This window comes from Empidonax traillii, unplaced genomic scaffold (genome assembly GCF_003031625.1).
Source record: "Empidonax traillii isolate 1590-97213 ecotype Southwest subspecies unplaced genomic scaffold, ASM303162v1 scaffold2:size4533513, whole genome shotgun sequence".
Taxonomy (NCBI): domain Eukaryota; kingdom Metazoa; phylum Chordata; class Aves; order Passeriformes; family Tyrannidae; genus Empidonax; species Empidonax traillii.
Window position 1 is genome coordinate 4,234,181 of NW_020955195.1, and position 25,528 is coordinate 4,259,708.

General features: G+C 42.2%; 1 protein-coding gene across 2 annotated transcripts in view; it reads right to left on the reverse strand.

Annotated features, from left to right (window-relative positions):
• Positions 1 to 322: 322 nt before the first annotated feature.
• The window catches only part of LOC114067172 (neuronal acetylcholine receptor subunit alpha-7-like), a 58,103-nt gene continuing 32,897 nt past the window's right edge, over positions 323 to 25,528 (reverse strand). Inside the window, exons 5-10 of one of the 2 annotated variants that reach the window (XM_027902484.1) lie at positions 22,977 to 23,056; positions 21,960 to 22,127; positions 20,033 to 20,227; positions 18,650 to 18,736; positions 7,512 to 7,621; positions 323 to 1,370 (exon numbers count right to left, since the gene is read on the reverse strand). In XM_027902484.1, the coding sequence (XP_027758285.1) occupies positions 849 to 1,370; positions 7,512 to 7,621; positions 18,650 to 18,736; positions 20,033 to 20,227; positions 21,960 to 22,127; positions 22,977 to 23,056 (1,162 nt within the window). In that variant the 3' untranslated portion in view covers positions 323 to 848. The remainder of the gene's footprint in view (positions 1,371 to 7,511; positions 7,622 to 18,649; positions 18,737 to 20,032; positions 20,228 to 21,959; positions 22,128 to 22,976; positions 23,057 to 25,528) is intronic. The other variant, XM_027902560.1, reaches the window with a different exon arrangement.

Sequence of the window (25,528 nt, forward strand, 5' to 3'; positions counted from 1 at the left end):
ATATCATGCAGACCCAGGTTTTTGCCCTAATTGCCCAGAGGTAGTCAATATTAGGTTGCCAACTGTCTTCCAAGAGATCAGAGATAAATTAAGAAGAGTTTCAAGGTGACAGAAACAGTTAAGTAGTGAGACAGCTAAGAAGGCACCTGTTAATGATATATATTATTGTCAGCATGGAGAATGAATTTTCTTTCCAATGTCACAACCAATATTTCCTAATTAAAAAAGAAAAAAAAAAAAAAAGAAAAAGTTATTTTTTGGGGAAAGATACATTCTGTCAATGTTTTTTTACCAGGAAAACATTCCAGTCACTCTGCTACGATGAGCTAATATGATGATGGTTTATTTTCATATACAATATACAGCATCATGAGACTGTGGAGATAGGTCTTTCAAATCTGATAAGTGCATGTCACAACCACACTAAACAAAAATGATAAAACACGAATGTACTGAAAACAACAAAATTCTGCAAAATTTATAGTCATTAATGAACATTTAAGTTAATTTAACAATATCTAAAAGTTCAAAAATTCATAGTAACACATTGATACGAGTGTTAACTTGTAACAAATATATTGTAGATTTGAATTCTTGCCTACCACTTGTCACAGATCATGACATAATTACATGTGGCACTAATCTATGAAATAAGTAACAGAGTTCAATATGATTACTATTCAGAAACTACAATCACTAACATCAGGAATGATTCTGTCCTGAAATTATTTTCATCCCCTTCAGTGTATGTTAGCACATATAAGTACACTTCTCTATTTGATTTAAATTACCTAGCAAAATTACTGGCAATATTCCCTTTCAAATTATCATGCTCATCTTTGAAAACCTTATGCAAAATCCTTTGAGACGGCTTCTATAAAATTTGGAGCAGACATGAGTATTGTAAATGTGCAAATGATGGCAAAAAGGGTAAATGCAACCAGGCATAATCTGTCTATCACAGCGGCTGCAAACTTCCACTCGCTGCAGATCTCCTCACCCTCGTCCTGTTTCCTGAACCGCGTCGCTATGAACTGAACTTCCTCCAGGATCTTCACCATCACTGGGATAGTGTCCATTAAAGCTTTCTTTTGAACAAGCTCAATGTCTTCTGCCAAGGGGCAGGTCACCTTCCCGGCCTTGCTGCCGAGATCGTTCTTCTGGGGGCAGCAGGGGCTGTCCATGGCGTGGTAGCTGTAGATGGAGTTGCCATTGCTGGACTGGTGCCCCGGCAGGACGTTCACCTCCATGCTGTTCACACTCAGGTGGTGCTTGGAATAGCTGTACTTGCAGGACAGGGGCTTTATGTTTTCCCCAGGCTTCTTCATTCGCAGAAACCAAGCACACCAGTTCAGCAGGATGACACGGACCTGAAAGAGAGTTACCAGGGTAGAAATATAGGGGACTCTTTGGCATTTTAAAAGTTTTTGGAATGTTTTGTGACTATCATGTGTTGTCTTTTAGAAATACTGATGGATTTCTGTGGTTTTTTGAGCATCTAGCTTCTTACCAAGGATGATCTTTTTCTGGATCTGTTTTGAACACGAGGTGTTCAGTTAGTTTATAGAGCAAAGGTGATGTAAAATCTTACTACACAAAGTGGTTCTTGAAGTCCCATCCTTACCAAACAATCCCAGATCTATGCAATTGAGCAGAGAGTACAAATTTGGCTGTATAGTTTTGAAACATTTCTCAGACTGTAAGAAAAGAGATAGACCTAAATATTTTGCGGGTTCAACATTTAGATTCTCCTGAAAAATTCCCTTTACAGCAGAGTAACAGTTAATTCTAGCACATTTCCCACCCCCATTTCTGTAATTTATTCTAAATAAAAAGCTTTGATTGGTTTTTTGTGGATTTGATTGGTTAGTTGTTTTTTTGGGTTTGTTTTTTTTTTTTTGAAAGCCATTTTATACCCCTTTGAAGAGTTCAACCACATAGTACAGCAGGCCTTTTTTTAAAAGAGTAAGAGTAAATAGATCAAATTTAGCAGCTCAAAATCTGAATGGTGCTGTTAATTTCTGTCTACTCCCTGTGCACTGGTGCATCACAAGAGTGTTCTAACCTGTATTTGGCAGATTGTGCCTCATATGTTTCTTGTTGAGGTCAGCAAACAAACTAACTCTGGAGAGTGCATCCACAATTTTTTTCCCAGTAAGTTGATCTTCAGGTGTTCAGTCTGAAATCTGAGCGTGCTAGAATTCCCGTTGGTAACACTGTTAATTGTGAAAGGCAGTAAAACAGCTGTGGGATCAGTAGCATCTTACGTGAAGAGAAGCAAACTAAATCAGTAACATCTTGTGATTAGAAAGTCCTCCTGGTGTTATGTGTACAAAACGGACAATTGCAACGTACTTGTGAAAGACCCTCTGTGCAGCCAGGACTCTTTAACAGCTTCATCATCCTGGTTGCAAGACAAATAATCTGATGTCCAGGAGAGAACAGACATGGCCTCTGGTTTCACTTCAGAGCTTTGGCCCAGGGCTCCCTGTGTAATCCTGCTCCAGTTATTGTGGTAATGTTTGACCTAGGACCACAGTTTGCCTTCAGAATCATTTTAGATGCAGGATAAGTTGACTCCTATGTTTTCACAGTGCAGATGGGAAAAATCATAATAGCAAAACCAAAACCAATGACCAGTGGAAGGCAGTTACATGTTTGGGTTTTTTTTTTAATTCTGTAGTGTGAGCTGTTCTGGGTCATAGTCCTGTGCCACTCTCTGTGAGCCATTCTGCTTCTCTCCTACTAATGAATCTTTTATTCTTCATTGTTATGCTGGTTTTGGCTGGATTAGAGTTAGTTTTATTCCTAGTAACTGGTACAACACCGTGTTTTGAATTCAGTACGAGAATAATGTTGAAAACACACCGATATTTTAGTTGTTGTAAGTGCTTAGCCTGAGTCAAGGATTTTTCAGTTTCCTGTTTTCTGCCAGTGAAGAGATGCACACAGTGCCATGAGGGAGCAACGGTCAGGACTGCTGACCTGAACCAGCCAAGGGATATTCCAAAGGGGTATGAGTTGTGGGGAGTTGTTTGGGAACTGTTCATTGCTGCTCAGAGACAGGCTAGACATCAGTCAGCAGCTGGTGAGCAATTGTATTATGCATCACTTATTTCTCTTGCATTTTATTTCTCTCTTTTTCACCTTTCCTTGATGTTTTCGTTATTATTTTTATTACTAATAATTATTATAATTTATATTAGCAATATTATTTCATCTTATTCTGTTTCAATTATTAAACTGTTCCTATCTCAACCCATGAAGTGGTTTTTCTCCTAATTCTCCTCCCCAACAGGGAGGGGAGGTGAAGTGGCAAGTGGCTTCATGATACTTAGTTGCCAGCTGGGTTCAAACTATGGCAGTGATGAAAGACTGTTTTCTTGTTATTCATATTATTTTGCTTTCATTGGCGTCTCTAAATATTTTATTATTTCTTCCATAGTCACCACAGACAAATAAAAACCTACAGTGTGGCAGCCTGCAAAAACCAATCCTGCATTTAATTGCACTTACTTAATTACAATGTACTCTGACTCCTCATGGAAACAAAATGGGACAAAATGGAACAAGACAAAGGTCTTAATTGCTAGCAATATGTCAGCAGTGCCAGTGCCAAAGGGAAGAGAGTAATTAATTCTCTGGGACTGTGTAATTCCAAAATGCTAAGTCAAACAACTTTCTTATTAGAAAATGTGAATATGTGTGCCTCAGCTCTGAAAAGAGGTATGAGTTGAAAAAAAAAAAATCCTCTAATACAGGAGTACTGCTTTTTCTTTTTTCTCCTTAGGGAAATTACATTTATAAACTACAGTCAAACACATTTTCCACATATAAATAAATACTCCAAAGACAGCAACACAGCTTTTAATATGCTTGGATTTTCAAATGCTCTATTTCCTTGAAAACAGACATTTAGGTGCAATCTGTTCTTGTCATACCAATTAACTGAGGAGACATCTGTAGCGTATGGGTTGCTGGAGAACAGACTGGGTATGATGACATGAACCTATACTCACACCTGCATTGTCATATCTGGATTTCTATGAAGGAAGGACACAGACTCAGCTGCCTTCAGAGGTCAGCAGCCTAACCCTGCTGTGAGCTTCTCCACTACAGCCCTCCCCTAACCAATACAGCTGCACTGGTGGTTCCCGTCACAGTCACCTTCTGGACTAGTCCAGAGGAGAGAGTCTCCATTTCATAGAATCACAGAATCAGATGGGTTGGAAAGGACCTCTGAGATCATCAAGTCCAACCCTTGGTCCACTACTACCACAATTACTAGACTGAGTGCCACATCCAGTCTCTTTTTAACACCTCCAGGGAGGGAGAATCCACCACCTCCCTGGGCAGCCCATTCCAATGCCTGATTACTCTCTCTATAAAGAATTTCTTCCTGACATCCAACCTAAACCTCCCCTGGTACAGCTTGAGACTGTGCCCTCTTGTCTTACTGAGAGTTGCCTGAGAAAAGAGACCAACCCCCGCCTGGCTACAACCTCCTTTCAGAGAGTTGTAGAGAGTGATGAGGTCTCCCCTGAGCCTTCTCCAGGCTGAAGAACAGCCTCTCCTCGTAGGACTTATGTTTAAGTCCCTTCACCAGCCTGGTTGCTTTTCTCTGGACCTGCTCCAGCACCTCAATGTCCTTCCTGAACTGAGGGGCCCAGAACTGGACACAGCACTCCAGGGGTGGTCTCACCAGCGCTGACTATAGGGGAAGGATCACTTCCCTCATCCTGCTTCCACACTGTTCCTGATCCAGGCCAGGATGTCCTTGGCCTTCTTGGCCACCTGGGCACACTGCTGGCTCATGTTCAGCCTCCTCTCAATCTGCACCCCCAGGTCCCTTTCTGCCTGGCTGCTCTCCAGCCACTCTGTGCCCAGCCTGTAGCGCTGCAGGGGGTTGTTGTGGCCAAAGTGCAGGACCCGGCACTTGGCCCTGTTGAACTTCATTCCATTGGAATCAGCCCAACTCTCCAGCCTATCCAGATCCCTCTGCAGAGCCCTCCTGCCTTCCGGCAGGTCAACTCCCCCCCAACTTGGTGTCATCTGCAAATTTGCTGATGATGGACTCAATCCCCTCATCTAAATTATCGATAAAGATGTTAAACAGGACTGGGCCCAGCACTGATCCCTGGGGAACACCACTGGTGACTGGATCCCAGCTGGATGCAGCCCTGTTCACCAGCACTCTCTGGGCCCGGTCCTCTAGCCAGTTCCTGACCCAGCACAGAGTGCCCCTGTCCAAGCCATGGGCTGCAGCTTTTCCAGGAGTATATTTTTATGGGAGACAGTGTCAAAGGCCTTGCTGAAGTCCAGATAGACACATCCACAGCCTTCCCCTCATCCACCAGGTGGGATTAAAGCTCTCTTCATATGGAGCATCAGCACCTGTGCATGTCCAGGTTTGAAGCACATGAAAAGAAAAGTCTAAAACCAAGTGAACCTGACTTAGGCATAGCAAAGAGCCACAGTGCTCTTGCCTTTTTCCCCAGAACTCTTTCTTCTCTTAATGCTTGGTCTCTCCATCCCTCTCTCCTGTGCAATAGTCTTGGTTGTCAGTAGAGAAGGGTGAATTGAGCTGTAGCCCATGCCTGATGTTATCCACTCCCAAACAGCTCAGTAGCTGGGCCTTCTTCAGTGTTCTTTTCAATGCTATTTCAGCTAACTGACACAAGTGTCAATTAGCCAGCAGCTCTCACTTCTCAACTGAGTAGCCAACAAATGCCTTAACTGAACACCTTGGATTTAAACTCCTGTCTTGGAAAAAAGTTGGCTTTGGTAAATCATCAAAGGTTAATATAAAAGAAAGGTAAAATTCTCAGTTTCATAATAAAGGAAGAAGTAACACCTAGAGAGAGGCTAAACACTAACTCTTTCATGCAAAAAATTTCCTTCTTTCTGAAGTTGGTTCTCTTAGATTCCTGGTTTTTACGGAGCAAATGTCATTCAAGGTGCCTCTGTAAGAAACACCTGACATGGGTGAATAGGGGAAACTAAAAAGAAAAAAAGGAGACTTTGCCATGAATCCTAATGACTGAGCCTTGTCCATGTCTTGCAGAGGACAAATACGTACTGTTGCGGGGTCATCCTCTTCCCTAGACACTTGGAATTCATCTTTTTCCTCTCGAGATCCCTCAGTCCTATCAGCTTGTCTGGTCTACATCTTTTACAGTTCTATCATCTGTGCTTCCCAGTAATGCTTTCCACAGCCTTTGCCTCCTGATGGCGTGTTTTGTAATGTGTGCCAGTTCAGCTGTGAGGCCACTGCACAGGGTTCCTCCAGAGCGAGAAGTTGTTGTGTGCTGTGTTTCCAGAAGAGAAAGCAAGAGACTGGTAGAGAGAAAGAGCTGACTTGCAGGGCCTGTGAGACACATGATCCATTGTGTCCACGTTTTTCAAAAGGCAGATGAAAAAATAAAATTGTCTGTGGGGGCTCTTACACTGCTGCACACCCTGAACATGTTGACATCTGAAGCGTGTTTCCCCAGATCTGAGCCCTCAAGTTTTGCTTACAGGCAGGTTATTCCAGAATTCACCCGCTCTGATGTCTTGAAAGTAAAGAGGATTTCAAATAATATAGCACTTTGAGAAATAATTGTGAGTAGGCTTAATTGTTATTAGACTTAAAAAAAAAAAAAAAAAGGACTGAAATGGCAGTTTAGAGAGAGGCTAAATTAGACAGCTGCTCTGTACTTAGAATGACACTGGTAACCATGTGATAATCAACATCATGTCAGGATAATTGTCTAGCATGACAAATGTGGCGAATGAGATACCAGAGGATGCTGTACAACCAGACTTCTGTGGAGCCTGGGTGGTAGACATCTGACTGTGACTATTTGTATCTGCTCCTTCTTTCATCCTTTTTCATTTTATAATTACAAAGCACACCTTGCCTATTAAAATCAATTAGGAAAAGGAGAGGGGGAAAAGAGCATCATTTTCCTTTAACTTGAAAATCTGAAGGAACATTCCTTTTGAAAGCCAGCTGGCATTGGTGCCAGACCTCACTGGGCTGACAAAGTCTGCTGCTGTCTGAAGTCTGTAGAGAAAAGAGGGTCCACATGCTAATGCACTGAGAATGGATCAGATGGCAGCAGACAAACTGCCCAGTAGAGACTGGTATTTGTTAAGGCTTTGAAATGTCACATTTTGTTAGTACTGGTGCCTGCTGGATGAGAAAGCAAAGGTGATGCCCACAGGATTAGCACTTGCAAAGTGGGTGCTGAGTGAGATTACTTTGAAATGACTTAACCACCCCATTGTAAGTGTTAAAAAACCCCAAATAAGAAAGACTGTTTCAATGGAAAAGTAAATTTAGTATGTTTTTGTTCTTTACCTCCATTAACAAATGTAAGTATCAAATATGCTGTCTGTAGCTTACTGTTCATATTAGTGGGGAACAACTTCTGTGCCTCACCTATAAAAAAATTTACTATACTTTTAGATTATTTTTTTTTCCTTCAGTAGGAGCCTGTTGAATATTTACCACCGAAGCTGCTTACCCATTTGGGCATCTTTCCTGCTTGGGGGTCATGGTGGTGAAATTGTAGAACCAGCACTGTCACCACCACAGACAGACCAACGATGACCATGATGCTGGCGAAATACTGAGCTGCAAGGAAAAGGAGGACTTGGTTAAAGAGGAGGAAATCCAAACAAAGAGCAAATAATATTCCTTGGCCATGCCTTGAGATCTACATTCGAGAAGCATTGCATCACGTCCGAACACCCCCTTCTCTGAACTGCTTCGCTGGAGCATTTGAGGCCTTTGAGGTTTTCAGTGTATCTGCTCAGCTCCCTCCTCTCCAATGAGGGAAGAGTGAAAACTGCTTGGTTTTCATCCCAGAGGGGAATGTGGAGCCCCATGGTGAGGACAGCTCCATGCCAGCTGCCAGGGCAGCAAGAAGTTGAGCTGACGACACCTACTGAACACCAGCACACCCAGTCCTGGACCTCCTGTGCAAGAAGCAGAGGTGCTGGAGGGTGATGCTGTCCTTGTGGTGCCACTGGATCCCTTCAGAAAGTGTCACCAGCTCCCCACCTTTGTCCCACTACTACTCACAAGTGCTTAGGTATATTTTTCGTTACTCCTCTTTGCCATCAAGACCACCTCTTCTGGTTCCTATGAAAGCACACCCCACCCTCCCTGAGTGATAAATTTAAATCTTCTGCACAGGAAAGAAATCAAGATCTTGAATGCCAGAACTGAGACTTGAAGCCGTATCTCCTAAGTGGCAGTACGGCTTTGTCGTGCCAGGAGTGAGGTTGATGCACTGGAGTGTAAAGAGGAACTACCCACAGGGGTAATGACATTTGAAGGTTTCAGTGGCAAAATACCAAGGAGCATTACTTTTGGCTGATATGATGGTACATTGTGGGAGAGAATGTCACACTGCCCCACACTACAGCCTCTTCCCACTCCTGGCCCTCCCTCCTGCAGCTTGCAGGAAAAGTCAAAAATTCAATAGAAGTTCCCTGGCAAGTTTTGTTCTGTCTGTGTTTCTGAATACCAAGTCCCACTGCCTCAGCAGCAAAAAGCTTGTTCATAATAATGAGTTTCTTGGGCCCTCCTGAAATCAGTGCTGCAATTTCTTCAGGAGGCAGATATGGCTTTTCCATGGCCAAATGAATATGTAGCTAGATTAGAAGAATAGTCCCCAGGGTGAGTTGAATTTAAAGGTCTCTATTGCACTTATTCATGAGAGAAGAGAGTTAACAAGCAGTCAGAAGCAGAACAAACCAGGAACTCAGGTTTCAGGGAAGCTGTTCGTGCCCCATGTAACAGAAATACGGTAGTGTTGATATCGTTGGTTTAATTACTGCTGTGAGTCACTAAATAACTTCCCTAAACTCTATGCATTTTGAGGCCACCAGACTTCAATGGCCTGAAGTGGTCCATTTAAAATGGCCTTAGCTAAGATATTTCACATGTCCCTGGAAAATTAGTCACCTGGTTGAACTTGGAAACAACCTGTTATTGTCTAACTCAAGATCCCAGCCAATGATTAGCAGAGGAATTGACACTCATGGGGTTTTTTTAATGCAGTAAACCCAGGAACAGAGCTCAGTGAACTGCTGTGTAGACCTCCTAGTAAGTGGAAAACAGTTCTCTGAGGAGTAGACTGGGAATGACAGGGGAGCTGTGGACCCATAAAGAAAGATGTGTTATGGTTTTGCCTGGTAATAAGCAAGAAAGAGGCTGGGTGTGCATCAGCTGCATTTTGAGCAGGTGGGGTGGGGTGCTTCTGTTCAAGGTACAGTGAAGTTTTCAGTTGGAAAGCAAGAGTGGAGGACATAGGGCATGGTACTTCAGACCTGTATATTACTGTCAGGCAATCAAGTGTCACAAGATATCTGTGAAATCCAGCAGACAGATTTATGGTCCCCAAGTAGGTGCAGGTGCTGTATTCATTTCAAGGAGAGAAACTGTAAAGTCCTGGAAATGCCCAGACCTACTCTAAGGTGGAATTTTGCCAGCCCTGAAAAACCAACAGTGAAAGGGGAGGAAGAAGCTAGCAGTGACTGGCACAGTTGTTAGTCTGTCACATCTCTAACTGGAGATACAATGAAGGCTGTTACCTCCTTTTCTGTGACAAGAGAATGTAACCTAATAGCCATTGGTCACAAAGGAATTCATAGAATCATAGAATCAGATGGGTTGGAAAGGGCCTCTGAGATCATCAAGTTCATCTCTTGGTCCACTACCACCACAGTTGTTAGACTATGGCAACAAGTCCAGGGACGGTGAATTCACCGCCTCCCTGGGCAGCCCATTCCAATGCCTGATTACCCTCACTGTAAAGAATTTTTTCGCAATATCTAACCTGAATCTCCCCTGGCAGATCTTGAGACCGTGCCTTCTTGTCTTACTGAGAGCTGCCTGGGAGAAGAGACCAACCCACCTGGCTACAACCTCCTTTCAGAGAGTTGTAGAGAGTGTTGAGGTCTCCCCTGAGCCTCCTCTTCTCCTGGCTAAACAGCTCCCTCAGCCTCTCCTCACAGCACTTGTGCTCAAGTCCCTTCACCAGCCTCGTTGCTCTTCTCTGGACCTGTTCCATGACTCACCTCTAGCACCCCCTCTGATATGACCATGATTCAACCTTCTCCAACAACTCTGTGAGCAGAAAAGCCTTGCTGCTGAAAGGATGAAGCTACAATGTTCATGGATAACTCTTCCCCTTGGAGCCAAAGGACTGCAGTCTTCACTCACTCTGCCCTAGCCCCACACTGCCATGAATTAGTGAACTCTATTTCTGGGTCTCTACTGATGTTGCTGAGCACAGAAATAGGATGCCCTCTTGTTAGGTAAGTAAGAGAGTAAGAACTGTGCTTAGGCCTCCCAAGCAGCAGCTCTTGCCTAGTCATCAGACTTTTTTTGACAGTATTTTAGGGTCCATCCCAAATCCTATAGGACTTATCCATTTAGGGCTTTGAAGATATTGTTCCCAAAAAATCCTATCCCCATGTGTGTCTGTTGGCAGGGATAAATCCAAATCTGATTTTACAGAGAAACCCTTTCATTCAAACTGTGGGAGGGAATAGTTCGGCAACTCTCATTAACAATCTCTCTGTGTCCTACTTGTTACTCCTGGTTACTAGGTCAACTTGGAGTCTTTAACAAATTCCTTCACTCTGGGAAGTGTGTCAGGAACAGCCATCCTGGACTGGGGTGTGTTTGAAAGACCAGGGACCTGGTTGCTGTTAAGTCAGATGCTGTGAGGCAGAGCTGGTAAGTGACTGACACATTCTGGGGGGGAATTAGCTCATTTGCACTCTGCCTTGGACAGCTGTCACAGGCCAGGAAAATGGACCAGAAGACCTGTGCTTGGAGCCCCTTGGTATCCCTGACTTACACAGCACCCTTCCTCAGGGATACTGAAGTCTCTACTGGCCGCTTCTAAGTGCTCTTCATATGTTTTAAAACCTGTGTGATGCTTTTTCAGTAGTTGTGTGTGAACAGAAAAGATGTTTTGGATGCTTGATTTATCTCCTTAAAATAGTATGAAATACTTGCTCTTCTACAATTGGTTTTCTTCCCTTTATTTGCCAAAGAAGGAATGATATAATATCTGGACATCTGTTTAACATCTGGGAGTTGTCAGCCTCTGCCTCAGTACTATCCTAAGATGATAATATTTTCAAAGCAAATACAGATTTAATAAAAGCACTGATAGTCAGTAACGTCTTCTAAAAAGTCAGCAAGAGTAGATATTTTTTTTTGCAGGCATATTCTGACATCATCTATATCAAAGGGATAGAAATGACTCGCAGTTTATAACTTGAAGGGCATTCAGTACAGTTTTTGGACGTTTTGTGGCATTATCTGATGTTAGAGAAGCACCTTAGGATTATTTTAGAGATGTTTTTGAAGACACACTGCTGAAGTGGAACTGGATTAACTTCAAGGACTGATTAGGAACAAGGTAAATAAAACAGAATCCTGAAGAGGAGCAAGATGATTCCAGATGGATGCCATGCCTTGTTGATTTTATCACTGAACACTAACTGAGACAGCAGTTATCATATCCAGATTTGTTAACACTGTCAATCACAGGAAAGGCAGAGCATCTCCACTGTGACCAGTCATAGTCTTGTTCCTGGGAAACAGCGGGGGAAGGAGGAGAGTGTTGTTCTCAGTTACACTCATTGATCAAGTTGGATACCTCCCACTGGTGTTCCTGTTTCTGTTCTGTTTTTGCAGGAAATGTCAGGTTTTGCATGTGAAATGATGGACTGGTTTGAGCTGCACTAAGTCAGGTAATTTCAGTCTTTTTCAGTGCTTTGTTTTTCTTGTGACCTCAGAATTAGATATTCATTGCTCTTCCTTCTGGAAATGGTCCAGGTTAATGAACTGAAGCCTGTGGAGGATACTGGAAACCTCAGACGCCAGCAGGGGGGCTTCCAACACCTCTTCTTTGCTCCTGTGGCAGGGACCAGGCCTGGTGCTGGGCAGATGCTGTGGCAGTCTACAATGGGCAATGGCAGAGTTATTCAAAGAAAAAGAAAGCCAAAAGATAGAGGAGAAATTCTCCTGTGGAGTTACTGTTGTACACAGACAGAAAAGAACCACAGAGGAGGACACAGGCGGAAAAACAACTTCCTGTGCTGTAAAGATTAGTTGTGGCAGACATACCTTGTGCTCCATTAGCTCCCAAGGACAGTAGAAAGTCAAGAGCATCGTTTCAGTCCAGATGGTCCTTCATGAGATGTCTTAAAAGAGTGAGAGATTTCAGGATTGGGCTCTGTGTCTGCCTGTTGATTATGGTACTTGTAGAGGGAACAGAGGCAGTGTTTTCGCAGTGTTTTCAAACTCTTGTCCTCCAACGTGTTTTTGAAGAATAGAACTGGGTATTTGAAAAGTAAAACTGTTCTTCTTTTCTTTCTTTCCCCCTCCTCCCCCCCCGAATAAAAAGGCATCCAAGATTCTTGGCTTTGGGAAAAGCACCACTGATCATGGGGCATGAAACTGTAAGAGCTGCTGTGAATGTGAATTTGTGTTTCGTGGAAGAGACTGAGCAGGGTCATGACACCAGCAAGGTGCCAGGAAGAACCATGTAAGGGAGAGGGTGGGGGGGAATATTTCAAAAACTCAAAAAGAGACAGTGAAATGGCATCAGCTGAGAATATTTAGGAAGATGACAGAAAATGTAACAAGAGATTAATCTAATTTTCTCTCTCTAGTTAGAACCACTAATGCCTTATGTTTGTAACTTAAAACAATCTGTGACTCCTGGAGGTGGCAAAGCACCCCATTGTTTCCCTGTCTTAGTAATTCTGAGTCTCATTTGCTGTATGACTAAATGCGAGAAATCACCCGAAGCATCTGCTGCAAACTCGGTTATTCACAGTGTAAAACCTTCAAGCTAATTGAAATAGGGTAGGCATGATGAGGAATGGCAAGGGGGGGACATAGCTGAAAAATGTCATCATAACAAAGCCCCAGGCAGCAAGTAAATGTTGTATTTTTTTAAAGAAGCGAGCAGATAAGCTCAGCAAAATAAGATGGAGAGGAATGCAGTTCCGTTAACTGGAGATGAGGATAATTCTATTCTTACTGTGCATTATTTGATATGTCCAGCCAAAATGTCAAGCATCATGTGGATGTTAATCATAGGAAGTGATAGCTCCTCATATTCATGAGCCTCATGTTCCCCTTTCAAACACGGTCCATGAGCAGCTTCCAGGTGTTCCACACTTTCTGCCATGAACTCCTTTTAAACCAAAATACAGATTTTTGATCCCAAACCAGCAGTGTTGTTTTGGAAAGAGCTGGTAGGAAATAAGGATTTGCAGCACTTTTGCAGTTACTTTGGCATGGAAACCAACCAGAAATTATTAACCACTTCTCCTGCGGAAGAGGATGCCTTGAATTGACACGTATAAAAAGTGCTAATGAAAGAAACAAATCATCTGGCTGGTCTGGGAGGTCTGAGCATTTAATTTTGAGATTTGACTTTTGAGCAGAAGCATGCCTTATCTGCTTTTACAAAGTACTTTGAAAGTGATACTTCTTCAGAGCACTGTCTAGGATGGACGAAGAGCAATCAGTTCAGAGCTTGTTGGCAGCTTCAGTCTTAAGCTGAAGGAGTCCTGCTGTAGGTGCTCCTGGCTGTTTCTCTGTGGGAGTGAAATTTGTGTTACCTGGGGCCTGAGCTCAAAGCCTTTAGAAAAGGTGGACTTGGGTGGGTGAAGGAGGTTCCCCGCAGCCTGTGTCTCACTGCAGAGTGGAGCAAGAGGTGAACCTGTGGCTTACTAGTGGGGACTGATGTTTTCTTAAAAACAAAACACCCGGTGCTGGAAAAAGGCATGACGGGAAAGTATGGACAGATGAAAACTTCTCCATGCCATGTGGCCCCAGAGGTTTTCACCTTCTGGAAGTGATATTGCAAGCAGGTAGAAAGAAAATGTGCTGGTTAGGCTCCTAGTTGGGTTGATCTCAGTTTTCTGAAGCAATAGTTTCTGGCCATGTCTGACTTTAACATGGGTTGTGGATTGTTCTGTCTTTCTGAAAAACTGGCTGGTTTTGGTAGGAACTAAGCATGACAGTAGGAGATGAATTTTTTTACGTCTATGAACCCGAACTAGCAGCTTATCCTGATGCATTTTTAAGACATTCCCTCAGCAGTCTATGATAAATTTGATTCTGATCACTGCTCTATTTGGTGTCACTGAATGTGTGACCACATGATCACCAACTGTGTAGTCTTAAGCAGGCTACGGTCAAAGGACAGTCATGAACAGGAAAAGTTATAGGTAAGAATCTCTTAGGGGACTTTGTTCCTTAATAACTTCTTAATGTATGATTTCCTAGTCTTAACTACAAGGTTGCTTTCCAATGGAAAATAATGTTTAATGAAAAAGATCAGGGACATGAAGACTTTAAGGAGTTCAGGCATGTCTTTTGCCTAAGGAAGGAATTCATCCTTTTTTCAGAGATGGTCATATGACCATTACAAAACCCAGAGCTGATTATCCACAGCTATTTAGATAGAATCACAGAATCATTTAGGTTTGAAAATACCTCTAATATCACTGAGTTCAATCGTTTATCTAACATGGATCACATAGGCTTCAAAGAAATAAAATAGTCCTTCCAGTCCAGATCTAAATGCCTCAAAATGTAGTTCTCAGATGAATTACCTCACCCTTTAGTCTCAAGGGGCAGGGACTGAGTTTGCACAAAAGCTCTAATAGAAATAACAGTATTTGTCAATAACAGTCTTTGTTTAATTTTGATTTGGCCATTGAACCAGGAAATCAACACTGTGGGACATGGATATCCTTTCCTATTTAATGCACTGGACTGGGTGCAATCATAGGGGCGGGAAGGTGCATGAAATTCCCAAAAATTACTGGTATGTATAGTACAAGAAAAATTTGTGCATAATTGCGTAGGTTTTTGGAAGCAAAAAAAAAAAAAAATTGCCATATACCTGAGCTGTATCACACAGACTTCATGGTTTTACCCAGTGATTAGTGCACTCAGACTAGCAATTAAGATGTGTAACACATCTGGAGTTCTCTGCATTTCTGTGTATACTTTCCTCAGGTAGTGAACTCCAGCTGCCTACTTACACAGACTCTTGGGAAAAGTAATTTTAAAGAGAAAAATTAGAAGTGAGTAAAACCACGAGCACCTTCCCGTGAAGCATGATTAAGCTATAGCAGGAAGGGTAAGTTCAGGACACAGCTGCTGCTGTGAAGCCATGTTCTGAAAGTCTTTTAGGAGCTACACTCTAGAGGGTTTAAGTATCGGGAGGGACTTCCAGGGCGTTTTAGAGAAAGAAGCCTTATTCATAAAATTGACTTCTGAATTCTGTGTTGGATTCTCACTAAAATGTCCTGTTTGTAGATGCCATGGGACTTTAATGTTTTTGATTCAAATGGTTGAGCTGATTGCTGTGCTTTGGGTGGTTAATGTTTTAAACAGAAGCAGAAGCATCTTTCTCTGGTTTAGCCTTCTCCTTTCTTTAGCACCTTTGCAAAAGGGTAGGATTCAGCTTTTGAAATATTGTGGTGCCCTTCTTCATATAGATGCGTGCTGTTGAAAACGTCTCTCAAAATATCCAGTTTCCCAAAAAGAAAGGATGTGCTGAAGAAGGGCAGGAGCAGACATGCTCCTGGGCAAGGAGATGCAAACCTGAAAAAAATGAGTGGGAGCAGGGGGCCAGCCTGTCCAAGTGGAACATTTTCTTGGCACAGAGAGTGGATGGCTCACTGAGGAAAGGAAAGCTCTATGCAGAACCCTGCAGTGTGGAGGTACAGAAGAGTCCTGATACTCAAAGGTATTGAGCAGCCTGCTACTGATTCCCAGTTTTATCAAGATTTTAGCAAGTTGATTAATTTCTCTTTACAGAAAAGAAGTTGACTTGCTTTTAACATGTATTAACACAGCAGTTGGTGAGCTACTGAGAAATGGGAGTCTGTCATCCAGGGAAGCTGGATGTGTGGAGTAAGAGAGTCTCTGTTTTGAGCAGCTTTACAAACAGAGAGAATGCAAAGGATGTACCAAGAAAGGGGGGACCCACTCTACAAAAGTAAAAGAAAACAACTGTCTTGCCCCCCTTGCATTCTTCTATTTATTTACTGTGAGAGGTGCTTCTTTTATTGCTAATATAATTTGAGGCTGGGGAGAGTGGCCTTGACTAAGATGAATTGAGGTGTGATTTCCACATTTCTTTGGAAAAATATTCTAGAGTACAGAAGCTAGTACTTTTCTTAGTATCATATTAGACTAGTTCTCCTTTGCTCCCTCACTCCAAACAGCAGCTGTGAGAATTTCCCAAGCTATTACAGTTCACTAGTTAAAGCTGGGGTCAGAAGAGGAAGAAAATAAGAAGTACAGCCTGTTAGGCATTAGTGATTTCAAAACAGTAAATGCTGCAGGGGTAGGTGTGGATACATATTTATTTTTAAAAATTTTTATACCAGGTCCAGGTAGGTGTGGATACATATTTATTTTTAAAAATTCAGACCCTAAGAATATAATACAGATTTTTAAAGTGTGTGGGGAAGTATCTCTGTTCCCATGGGCATGAAGATCAGCAGCAGTGGCTTTTTAGGTCATCAGCAATGAATTTTTCTACTTCAAGATCAAATTACTTGCATTCTTCACTAGCCACATGGTATAGAAGACTTTTTTATTCCTGTAACCTCATTCTAGTCATACTGATTCTCCAAAAATTGAATGAGCTGTCCAAATTTACTCCTTTTCCTCACATTAATTTCTGAGGATTTTAACAGGACTAGAGATGACACTGAAAAATCATGATCATGACCTGATGTTTTCACTTCAGCAGCTAAAATATCCCATTTGGGAATACCTGTAAGATCACTATGGAGACATTATGCTACGTCATCCTGTTAGAGTAAGGATAAGGTTTTCAGAACTTGAGATCATGTAAAACCACACAGCCCAGCTTGGAGCACTTGCTGAACAATGACTGTTTGGGTGCAGTGGATGAGGGAGTCAGGGGTTGATTGTAAGATCTGAACATGCCCAAATCCACGGGATCACACAAGTGTCACCGAGAGTCCTAATGGTATCACTGCAAGGTGTGGAGACGGGGTGAGATCCCTGACAACTGGAGAAAGACAGATGTTAAATTCATCTCCAGAAAGCTCAAAAAGACAATCCAGAGAACTACATCTCAGTCATTATGAGTTCTGTCCCTGGGTAAATCAGGGAGCAAGTCCTTAAGGAACATTTCTGGGCATTTGAAGAAAAGGGTGAGGTCTGAGAACAGCCATCTAGTGTTTAACAAGGATAAATCACGTCTAACCAGCATGATTGCCTTCTATAATATATCACAATATTTGCAGATATGAGAGAGCAGTAGATGTCATTTACATCAACTTTAGCAATGCTCTAATAAATAGAAATTGGTCTATTATTACAGCATCAAAGTCTGTAATAACATATAACTATTTGTACCTTCTTTTGATTTAAATCTTACCCTCTGTGATAGCAGACTTTATTAGTAGAAACTCTTCTGGCTAAAGCTAGTGGACTGGGCATAGGCAAGTGTACTCCTTTATTCATTCTAAATGGTTTTTGTTAGGTATTACACAAAACCAAAATACGTGAACAGTGGTTCAAGATGCCTTGTGTTTCCCCCCTACACACAGAGTTTCTCTTAAAATTGTATCTGTCTCCACTGGGTCACAGGTATATGTTCAGAAAGGTGCTTTGTTAGTTTTTTGGAAGCTCCTGTATGACTCAGAGTCAAGAGTCCTGCTGATTTTCACTGAGATGAAACACTAAGTTTTTGGGAGGTTTTCAGAAACCCTTGCCTCTGGGTGCCATTTTCCTAACTGTGGCATGCTCATCCTCCTTCCCCAAAGTTAGGTCCAGATTTAAATTCTTGAAGAGAAATAATGAGGTTAGCTAGTAAATTCTCTTTCATACTATTCATGATATAACTTCTGTGAGGCTTTCATTGTACAGTGGTGAGGTGCATCTTCCGCCAGCACCCGGATGTATTGTTGAATATTGTGTTAATTTCTGCTGTCTGGAATGTGTATTTTAGTCATGATTTGTACTCACAGGTTTTCCTGTGGTGTTCATTCTTCTTTATTTTGTAAAATATAACATGTTTATTTTCTCTACCCTGCGATGGTGCCTCAAGTTCACAGCTGAGAAACTGAGGTCCCATGAGATCAAGGTAAAGGGATAGTCCTATAAAAACAGAGGATGTAATAATTCCTGTCTGGCCCATGTTCCCAAGTTTTCACTATGTATTAAAAATGCTCCAGTAATATATTTGAATTTTGCCTATTGTATCCTGAGTTGCTCTTCGGAGAATGAGGAGAGGAGGAGAAGAGGGAAGGTGGGGAAGAGTTGCATAACAGCAGGGAGGGAGGGCATTGCAGAAGAAGAGAGATGTATTTTCCCCAGTGTTGTTTCCATGTCCTCTCAATCCTTGCAGTAACCAGTTTATGTGATATTTCCAGTGCCTTTTTGTATACCTCATGTAGGTTCTTTTCATACATGCAAAATGATAAAATCCAGACTGACGTTCAGTCCTGACATTGCTGAATGCAAAGCCAGAGTAACAGAAAGAGTCAGCCCTCAAATCAGCTTTGAACAGCTCCTGAGAGGCATCATACACCGTGCACCAAGCAGGGAAAATCGACTTACCTATTAGTGGGACTGAGTCAGAAGTTGCAGGCATGATCTCAGCCACAAGCAGCATGAAAACAGTCAAGGAAAGAAGGACAGTGATACCTGCAGGGAATGAACATGTTCGGGAAGAATGAGGCACATGAACTCTGCAGCTGCTCCTCTGAGGTCTTTGCTGTTAAATATAGCTTTGTCCTGATCTACAGAAAAGCCAAACCCCCGACTTCACGTCTGTCAATGCAGATGAGAACTTCCACAAAGTGAGGGCATTTTTGGATGCAACTCTATCTGCTGTCTTCTCACTCTTCTCTAATACACACAAACCCTTGATCCTCTTAAAGTAATGGAGAAATCTTTCCTGCTGAGTGAAATGAAGCTTGCAGGACTGCTGAACTACATTTCTTTTCCAAAACATAGCACAAACAAAACCCAGACGGTTGTTAAGGGCTAGGAGAGGCTTGCACAGACAGAAGTCTAGGTTTTGCTGTTGCATATTATGTAACATCCCTCAAAGAGATATATTCTGTTTTAAAAGAAGAACTTTATTCTATCTGGAAAGGCTATTGCTAAAACTAACTGTCCTGGTACTGAGAAATCACAAGGTCAGTGCATGAACATTAGCTCCTAATTTTGTGTCAACCTTCTACTTCAGCTCAAATTACTCTTTTCTTTGTCTCCATCCTGTATTTCATAGATAGCAATTGCAACCTCTATAGCCTGTGTTTTACCTCTAGTAAGACAGGCTTCTCAGATACTCTTACTAACACTACGGATACTTCATATGATTTAAAAAGCTCTGTCCTGAAACAGAGTCATGAACAATTAACTCTTGAGCTCTCATCTGGGCCAGTCTGTTGTATTTCCAGCTCTCCTCTGTCTTCTCTTGGAAGAACTCTCCCTGTTTTTATCAACACAAACACAACAGTAAGTATAATTTATCCCTTTCTTGGCTCTCATTGCTTTGCATTCATAGGGGATTCGTGGCTAGGTGGTTTTGGAGCTGATCTTTAAAGGTAAAAATCCAGTGCCCACCTGCTGCTGCTCAAAACCTTTCACTCTTTGTACCTTAGTATGTCATGTCTGAAAAACAAAGTTAATCAGCTATGAAATGCATTGAGATGTACTAAAGAACATAACAACAAGCATGATAGAATATTATCACTGCTGCCCGTGTTGCCAACAGCTTTTTTTTTCAGCTTTCTCCCATGTTAAAGTCCAAAAGATTTTAGAAGTGTTTAAAAAAGGATGTGTGAACACCATACAGAAAGCTGTTATCCTTTTTCTGCGGCCAAACAGGTACTTCTATTGCTCTCCTACGTGAAAACTTTATCCATCAAGCACCACAGCACCATGAGGTGCTTGTAGGACGCTTATGAAATAAATTAATACTTTAGCACTTACCTAAAGAAATCTTTTCCCCCGAATCAGCTGGCAAAAGGAACACAAGCAGTGCCAAGCCAGATATGAGAACACAGGGAATTAGTAGATTCAAGCCGTAGTAGAGGGTGCGTCGACGCATGGTGATCGTGTACGTCACATCTGGGTATGGTTCTTTGCAGCACTCATAGTACATCTCATTCCTCTTCCCTGGGACACCTACAGAGAGGGAGATAAGAGCAGTGGGGGGAGTTGCAAGAGTTATCCGCTTGGACTGGGTCAAGAGCTGATGGTTTATGAGCCAATGTGTGTCACCTCCATCTGCTGTTCCTGGTCCACCTTTTGTGTTTTCTAAGGGTTTACTTTCATGCCTTCTGAGTCACTCGAACCTGGCTTAACCAAGAAGATTCATCTGAGCCAGAGTAAAACAGCACTGAGCATCACAAACTCAACATGAAAAATGTGCATTCTGCCTTCCTAGAATCTGCAAGTTTTGACACACTCCTGATGTCATATTCACTAGCACATGCAGCAGATTTTCTCTGTGACAAGTGTCACTGCCTCTCATTTTTCTGTCACTCTTTGATACGCATTTGCTTTTTTGGTCAAGAAAAACACACAGGATATGGGTTAATTTTCAAAATTTACAGCTTAAAGCCTCTCATACCTGAGGGTTAAGAGACACAGTTTTCCGATATAGCTGTGCTTCAGGGTTGGCCATGGTGACCCTGCTGCAGTAGATTGCCTGACATGCTCCATGATGGGGACTGCAGCAGCACAGAAAATGTTAGGGAAGCTGGAAGACCTCAGCACCTTGTATCTTTCATGCCAAAAATTGCTCAGTTCTTTTTCGTTTCTGTGGGCAGCACAGACAATGTGATGATGTGCATATTTTGGCCTAACAAAGTCTTCATAAAGGATATGGTTGTGGCTAGCCTGAGGTGTTACTTATTGCTTCTGCTGTATGAGCTAGATAAGTCCCTGTTTTGTTTTCCCCTGTTCAGGGTTGAAGGCAGATAAACCAGAGACTCTTAATCAGATATGCAAAGTTATCGGTCAGAAATAAGCACTATAAAGGAGCACTGGATTGTCAGGAGTGCTCTGAAATAAGGACTAAAGCACTAAGTTGCACTTTAGGAGGACTTCACTATGGGGTCCTCTGGCTTCTCATCAAAGCGAATGTAATTTTTCAGATTCCCTGAATGGTAAAACTACTGCATGCATTTGGTCAGGGCAGTTTTTTCCTCATCTACATATCCAGAACAGAAGATAAAACGTCTGTTTTGCAGCCTCTCTTTGTGGTTGTCTGAGTTCCATCAATTTCTGTAGCATTGATTCCGAGTTATAGCTGCATAAGTGAGTTCAAAATAACTCACTAGAAACTCACTCTGAATACCCAGTTTTGGGCATAGTTTCTTATTTTGAAAATGCAGGTGTCTTCCAAAGCACAGAAGAGAGGAGAAACATCCTAATCTGCAGCTGTTATGAACACTTCTGTACACTGATACACACTTGGATGGTTTTCTGGGTGAGAGAGATTCATTTACGTAAAAGTTTTGCTGAAGTGTTTTTTGCTGAAGTATTTTTTTACCCTAATCAATTTTGCTGATGTGTTAGAATAAATGTGACAGTAGTGTTCCGTGCACCTACATGAGACAGATCCAAGTTTAGCACTGACGAACTGCTCAGATGCATCAAGACTAGTGGCTTTCATTTTTGTACTCAGTGGCAGGCACTTGCATCAGAACACAGTGTTTTCAGACACAGTTCAATGAATGTGGCTGAAAGGCTGCCTCTGATCTGATTTTTTTTTTTCTCCCTTTCTGCCTCTTCTTACATATAAATTTTTAATATCCGTATTTCATGCCCCAGTGTGATTGATCATTTCTATATATTTGGGGTTAGCCTTTGAAAATTAGGCTACTGAAAACTCTCAGGTTGGCCAATTTACCCACTAAATCCCATTCTCCATTTGAGATGTAGTTGGACATATCAGCCTCGAGCATCTGCAGGTCAATCAACCAGCCACTGTGAGTCCAGGAGCCAAACTTCAAATCACACTTCTGCACATCAAAGGGGAACCAGCGGACATCAATATAACAGGTGCTCTTCAAAATGCCTGTGGACAGAAACCAGTCACGATCAAGCATGTGCAAGGATGCATTTCATCTTACCCTCATCTGTCTGATTAATTGAGAGCAAGTTTCCTCTCCAAAAGGTCCGTGTGATATAGTCATGGGGTGACCAAACAAGTACTGCAGGGGGAAGATGCTGCCATGACAGGAATAACCTCTCTTCTTCTGCCAGGGAAGACCCATCTCTCACTGCATCCTTGAGTTGGTTTGCCCAGGAGCAGCTGGGCCATGTGGACGTGCCTGAGGGCCTATACTATGCTCTGACACAAATTTTGGGCATTTTTTTGTACACCACAGGGAGCAATTGTGGAGCAGCCTGTGCATTTGCTGGTGGGTTCTGGCTGCTGGACCCTGCAGGTATGGAACCAGCAGTCCAGATGGAAAAGAGGATGAGGCTTGGGCCTGGTTGGCTGAGACCAGTACCATTTTGTCTTTTGACCTGGAGCTGTAGCCTCAGCATGGCAGGAGGACTTCAGTGCAGAGTGAGTGCTGCTCTCAGGGTCTCCTCTGGTCACACACCTCCCCACTCAACAAAGACTTAACTGGACTGCACTTGAAACGTGATGTGAGGGTGCACACCACCTTGCTTTGGATGACATCTCAGGTGGGCCTCTGGAAGTTCTAATCAAACTGCTCAGGGGAATGTTTTATTGATTTCTGAAGTGGAAATACACCACTGATAATGGATGTAAATTATCTCAGTGGGCCTGTCCTGCAATTACCCAGCTTGCAAAATTTCCACAGACTGCTTTAAAACACCTTGGTTTCATTCATGAAGGAAACCTGCTTGTATTAATTTGATTAAAAGCAAACAGATGTTCTCTGTACCCTACCTGGAGGAATATACTGGCAGGATCCAGAGTAATTCACCAGCACATTTGTGTGAAATGTCGCATCAAACCTTTCATCTGCACTGTAACACAATATAAACAAAACATGAGAGAACAAACAAAAAGCAAGCTTATGTTTGAGAACAGTGTAGCAGCTTTCAACATGGAAATAATATTTTGTCTTTATTTAACACACAGAATGTCTGAATTAAGTTCCTACACCTGGGTGAAGAGTCTACCCTTGACCAGTGTCTCAATTTCTCATAGACAGCGTTGGCCTGCACCTGGGCAGGTTGGTTGTACGCTGCCATGTCATCCAAGAAGTGAAAGGCAGAGCACTGGATGTTTCAGAGCACAGGCAGAAGGGAAAGGTTCAAAAGTGTCGTATTAGCTGTATCCAAAAACTGGACAGTTGGTGCAGTGAGGCTTTTCTAGGGCAGCTGTCAGAATGAGGCAGCTCACTGTATAAATCAAGTTATCTTCTACCCAGATATTTGTTGTAACAGCAGTGGTGGCCTTGACTTAACTGTTCTGCAGTCTCTTGGGATGCAGAGGGCTAAGTTTAGTATTTCTTCTAGTATTGGGAGAAGTTGCTTTAGGGGTCTTGTGCGAGGAGATTCATTGAGACTCTAAGAGCAAAAACCAGGTGAAAAGGATCAAGAAGACATAATTTCTTTACTATTCCAAGCAATTCTGAGAAAACTAAGGGAGTAATGAGCCAGAGTATGACAAAAACTCTCCAAGAGAGCAAGGTCTGGGGGCTGCTTTCAGGAGATCTCTTGGGAACAGATTAACCACAGAGGATTCCCCTGGTTTTATTGCCTGTAGTTGCTAAGTGCAGGTCTATATAACATGACTGCAGCACCTTACATACCCTGCCTCTCAATCAGATGTATAAAATTTAGACCCTCCATTCCTCTTCTAATCTGCTCTGTATCCGTGTCTTGAGTCCTCAATCCTCATTCTTGTCCCCAGAAACAAACAAAGTGGATAAAACTGAAAAGGCTAGCTGCAGAATGAGTGATAATTATCAAAGACATAAAAGGCAACAAGAAAGAGCTTTAAAAATACAAGGAAATGAGGAGAAGACAAAGACAGATTCATCACTTGCTCTGTAAGGAAAAAAAAACAACAGGATGAGGAGAGCTACAGCATCCTGCGCCCTCTGAGCTTCACTGTTCACAGTTAATTCTTGCACAGTGGCAGGAGTTCATGGCAGAATATGGGAGGAATAGGTTAAAGAAATGTAGATAAGACAGATTCTACTCAGCAGAGCTGATGAAATTTACTCTTGAGAACTGAAAGGACTGGCCAAAATACCCTCTGAAGCATTAACAATTATCTGTGAGGACTTGTGGAGAACAGGGAATGGTACAGTGAATTAGGAAGATCAAAGAAAATTCTGACTTTTTTTAAAGGTGAAATTATAGACACATCATCCTAACTTCAAAGAAAATGAGGTAAAAACAGCTGGTACAGATTTGTGAAGGGCCAACTGCACCAAATCAATCTAATTTTCTTACTGACTAAAAGGAGGTGGGTGATATATCTGTTCTTATAAAGTACAGTAATATGGACCAGGCTGTATGCCTCCTTTTTAGAGACTGAAAAGGAATAAACAGACAACAAGAAGGAAAACTGAAGTAAAGAAAACACTAAAACAGGTATCCTAAGCCTCCTTTACATATTTTGTAGTGAGGGCTTGGAATAGAAGATGGATCTCGGTGAACCAGGGAAAATAGTATAATTAATTTAATATGGATAATTAGGAAGTATTACCCTGAAAACTGTCAGAGAAAGACATATCAGTGAAAATCTAGTGAGACAGCAGGGCTGAAGTACAACATCTGGGGTTTGCAGTAGATGGAAAAATAAGTCCAAAACTAAGATGTAAACCCAAAATCCTCTCCCCCTGGAAAGCATTAAGGAAATAGCTGTCTAGAGAACTTCCATTACATTCAGCACTGAAGAGGTACTGGTTAGAGAGCTGGATTCAGCTCTGGAGGAGCAAAAACAGACTAGAGAGTGTTCAGAGTGGAAGCGGAATGATGGAGAGATTTACAAAACACATGAAGTTAAATTGGCCACTTCTGTTAGGGATAACAAAAAGTCCTTCTATAAACACATTATTAAAAAAACGAGGGGCAAAGAAAACCTCCATTCTTTGATGGACTTGGAGGGAAACATAGTTAATAGAGATGAAGAGAAGGCTGAGGTACTTAACACCTACTTTGCCTCAGTTTTTACCAGTAAGACAGGTGGCCCTCAAAGCAACTGGCCTCTGGAGCTGGTAGACAGAGATAGGAAACCAAATAACCCCCTTGTATTCCGGGAGGAAATAGATGGTGACTTACTGAATCATCTGGATCCTCACAAGTCTATGGGACCAGACAGGATCCATCCCAGGGTGATGAGGGAGCTGGCAGAAGAGCTTGCCAAGCCGCTCTCCATCCTCTTCCAACAGTCCTGGCTCACTGGGAAGGTCCCATATGATTGGAAGTTGGCAAATATCACCCCAATTCATAAAAAGGGATGCAAGGCTGACCCTAGTAACT